This window comes from Hemiscyllium ocellatum, chromosome 1 (genome assembly GCF_020745735.1).
Source record: "Hemiscyllium ocellatum isolate sHemOce1 chromosome 1, sHemOce1.pat.X.cur, whole genome shotgun sequence".
Taxonomy (NCBI): Eukaryota; Metazoa; Chordata; class Chondrichthyes; order Orectolobiformes; family Hemiscylliidae; genus Hemiscyllium; species Hemiscyllium ocellatum.
The window spans coordinates 136,566,475-136,570,732 of record NC_083401.1 but is presented as its reverse complement, the minus strand read 5'-3'; the positions used below and the strand labels follow the sequence as shown (position 1 = coordinate 136,570,732).

The 4,258-nt window shown below is 38.8% G+C and overlaps 1 protein-coding gene across 1 annotated transcript; it reads left to right on the top strand.

Annotated features, from left to right (window-relative positions):
- The first annotated feature begins 235 nt into the window (after window positions 1-235).
- LOC132820268 (interleukin-8-like) lies at window positions 236-2,178 on the top strand. The gene is made up of 4 exons (XM_060832288.1): window positions 236-344; window positions 605-734; window positions 948-1,027; window positions 1,817-2,178. Exons 1-4 carry the CDS (start codon window positions 284-286, stop codon window positions 1,834-1,836), a joined length of 291 nt encoding a protein of 96 aa, XP_060688271.1. The 5' UTR covers window positions 236-283; the 3' UTR covers window positions 1,837-2,178.
- The last annotated feature ends 2,080 nt before the right edge of the window (window positions 2,179-4,258 follow it).

The following is a 4,258-nucleotide window of genomic DNA, read 5'->3' as shown; positions in this document are numbered from 1 at the left end:
TTAAAATCCAGATCTAATTCATTCAGTTTACCTGGCCTGCCTGTTGCTGCTGTGAATTACGTAACCTCCTGAATCTCAAGAAAGCTGCAAACGTTGATTCAGGAGCAGGGAAATTCCCTTTTACAGAATTTTGAAAGCTTTCACCATTTGAGGTTACTCAAAATGAAAGTAAAAGAGCTCCATAAATAGGAGCTGATTGGACCTGTCTTCAGCAGAACTTCATTCAACAGAGAGAGTGAGTGACACTGAAGTAGACAGAAGATCTTCAGCAACAAAGTCAAAAATGAACAGAGCAGCAGCTGTACTGACTGCCATCCTGCTCCTGTGTGCTATTGCTACACAAGGTATGTCAGCATTTCTATCTTGTGTTTTAGCTTTTCTTATAATATCATATGGAAAGGAGTCTTTCTGCTGATTTACTGAGCAGCCACACATGTCTGTGTGCTAGTTGGTTATTCATTAAAGGATTTATTGTCACTGATGGTACATGTTATTGATAATATAATGCTTGTTTTAATACTGAATTCAATGCTTAGGTAAAATATCAAGATTCTGTCAATGGCAATCAAACATAAAATTGAAATTCAATTTACTTAATTCGCAGGTATTCCAATCCCAGGTACTCAAGGACGGTGTCAATGTCCCACGACCAGCTCTAGTTTTATCAATCTGAAGACCATCAAGAATTTACAATACATTCCCAAAGGACCACATTGTGAGACACAGGAGATAATGTAAGTAAATGGGTCAGAATATCAGCTTTAATGTTCCTTATTTTCCTACTTCAATCTAGATGGCTGTAACATTTTTATGAACATGTTGGATCATCCGCAGTTTCTTTACGTAACAGATTTTATAAATTGTGTTTGTGTCACTGATTTTAACCTTGCATGAGAGACATCCAAATTATGTGAATTAGATTTTGATGGTTTATCTTCTGTTCACAGCATCACCAAGAAAAATGAGCAGAAAGTTTGTGTGGACCCTGATGCCAAGTGGGTGAAGATTATCATTAAATCCAGAAAAGGTTGGTGCTTATAAACATACATATGTTATCTATGAATAAACATACTTGAATGTAGTGCTTTTCTCCAGCTCCTTCGCTGAGGCTTTAACACCAGTCTGCTGCCCAATTGCGCAGGCTCCTGGTGCATTCTGTTACTCTGTCCCTAAATCTGATATTTACACGTGAGCTGTGACAGTGAATGCTAACAAGCTATTCAACTACAGTCGCATAAGGACTGAATCCTACACTATTCTCACCATCACCCATGTGTGGTAAATCCAGGAGGAGATGGGGTGTCTCTGGTTAGTAATCAGGTGCAGGAATGCTCAGCGATACCATGTTCCAGCTCCCATAGTTGTCATACCTTTAGCAGCCAGTTGAGGTCAGCCAATTCAATATAACCCAGTGATCAAAACAGGGACTTCAACTCCTTTTCATGCTTCCTTCCCTCACAGTCAGAAGCATAATATTCTGCTCTGCATTGTAAACAAAATCACAACTGTTTGCAATGTTGATTTGGAGATACCGGTGTTGGACTGGAGTGTACACAGTTAAAAATCACACAACACCAGGTTATAGTCCAACAGCTTTAATTGGAAGCACACTAGTTTTCGCTCCGAAAGCTACTGTGCTTCCAATTAAACCTGTTGGACGATAACCTGGTGTTTTGTGATTTTTAAGTTTGCAATGTTGTTTGTCAGCCCAAATGATAATGCCCCATAATTATGTTTGGTGAAAACATTGTTCTCGCTGTCCAAGTAAATATCTGCAGCTGTGAGAAAAGTAATACTTTATTGAATTGTATTTCAGGTTCCAGACGACGTAACTAAGAATTGAAGCTGCAATGGGATTCATTTGATTGCCCCCTGGAGAAGTTGCTGTACAGTGAACACCGAAATGAAGGAAGGTCCCTGAAGAGCATTCACTTTCTGACATCACTGTTCAATATGTTGTCTGAGCAGTTCCCCTGCATTGATTCTCTGAAATCTAACTCAGTGTTCAACCCTCTTGCACTGTAATTGTTTACACAGAACTAAGCAATCAGACTGCCATCAAGAAAATTTGTACAGTGCTGGAGGGATTCTGTTCATGTGATGTGATTAGTACGATTTTGCTGAAGTGATCTGGCACTGTTGTGAGATAGCAATTTGTTAGCCGTCTCCATAAGTATTGGAAAATAATTTTCAATCAAAAAAAGTTGCAGGTAGTAAAGAAAATCATAAAAGACTTGTAAACTACGGCAGGAATCAAAATGAAACTGATCTATTAGGTTTCAAATGCTTTTGTTATTAAGACAATTGATGTCAATTTTTCCAATAATTTGATTTATTGACTCATGGTAAATTATTTCACTAAATTTGTGCATCATTGCCAAAGCCAGCACTTATCCCCCATTCCTTTATGCACATGTGAATGTGCTGGTAAGCGACTTTGTTGAACTGCTGCAGTTTTTCTGGCTGTGAGGAGAGGAGAGATCTGATGGCAAAGCAAGGCAAAATAGACAGCAATGGGACAAGTAAAGGAATAAGAGCTGTGTTACGAGGAGGTATAAATGGGAAAATACAGAACGGTGAACAAATTGCTACAGCCCAACGAGAAGGTGGAGGGGCAGGGATTGTGATTGGAAGCTGTTTACCATAGTGTTGATTCTGGACTTGGAGATGCTGGTGTTGGACTGGGGTGTACAAAGTTAATAATCACACAGCACCAGGTTATAGTCCAACAGGTTTAAATGGAAGCACAGTAGCTTTCGGAGTGCCGCTCTTTCATCAAGTGATTGTCACCTGATGAAGGAGCAGCGCTCCGAAAGCTAGTGTGCTTCCATTTAAATCTGTTGGACTATAACCTGGTGTTTGTGATTTTTAACGTTGATTCTGGAGGTTGTCAAGTGTCCTGTCATTAAAATTGAGGTATTGTTTTATGAGTCAATGCTGAGTTGTATTGGAACAATATAGGAGAATATGGACATAGTGTCTAGGGGGGAATTTAGAAATACTGCCATGTGACATTGTTTCAAACTAAGTTACAATCCAAATTTAAACCAATCTTTCCTTTGCTGTTGAAAGCCTGTGCATCCAATATTGATGAGAAAGTATAGGTAAAACTTCGAATTGTTGATTAAATATCCTTTTGTTCCAGTTTGAATGAAATGTTTCCAGTCAAAATTCAAGGTCAAGTGACTGGCATTAACATTGCCATGATATTGCTGCAGTGTTAATCAATCACTGGCATTTTTAGTGTATCCTGGAACTTTGTTAATACGATAGCAAACCTCAGGATCTGTCCAAGGCTGAAGTCTATGGAAAGAAAATCTTTGTAGAAATGATGTGCAAGTGAAAAAGTTATGTTTTGTGAGATGTTGCTATGTATCATGTAATATTATCAGGAAGTAATGACATGTAAAAATAAAAATCATATCTGTGAAGGGGTATTTTTTGTATTGAGAGATTTTCAGCCTGGAATTATGTTGACTGCGAGTCTCAGAACACTGTGTAAAAGTTGTGTTGTAAATGTGAGTGCCAGTCAGAGAAGTTGCAATATGCATCTGAATTGTATGTTTAATAATTGTTTGAAGTATTTTTTGTACCTTTCTACTTATTGTATTTAAGTGACTAAAATAAACAAGATGTCATGAAAAATGCCTTGTCACCATTTCACAATCTTCAGCTAAACAACTGTGCAAATCAGGCAAATTTCAATGGGCTGTATCACAGCTAGTCACTGACTTAATCCACTATAGTGGCACTGCTGTGAGCTGAATAACAGGGTGTTAATATGTAATGTTATCAGAGTCTGTGATGGTACAGTTGTGTGAATGTTCCTTCCATAATAACTCATCTCAAAATAACTGTGCAGGGTGTATCCTATATTCAACGTGAATTTATGATAATAGTAAGTCAACCTGAGCCAATTAACAGACAGGTCACTGCAGGAGTCGAGGAGATGACCAGTGGAGACAGCGGGAAGCAGCTTAATCATCTTAACTCAAGATTTCGTCTTGTGACAAGGACATGGAGCATTCTCCAGATTCTCCCCGTCTCCTGGTCACCCCTGTCTCCCCACCCACACCATCCTCAATCCTATGGAGCCCATGAATTTCAGTCTTGCTTTGCACTCACATTCATTGCACCTCCCCTAGACTATTTCCTTCAGCACAACACTAACTTTCATTGGTGACTGGTCAGATTAAACTGGGGTCACATTGTCATTGGGGAAAGAGGTTCCATTAGTTGAGGATTTTTTTGATGTTAA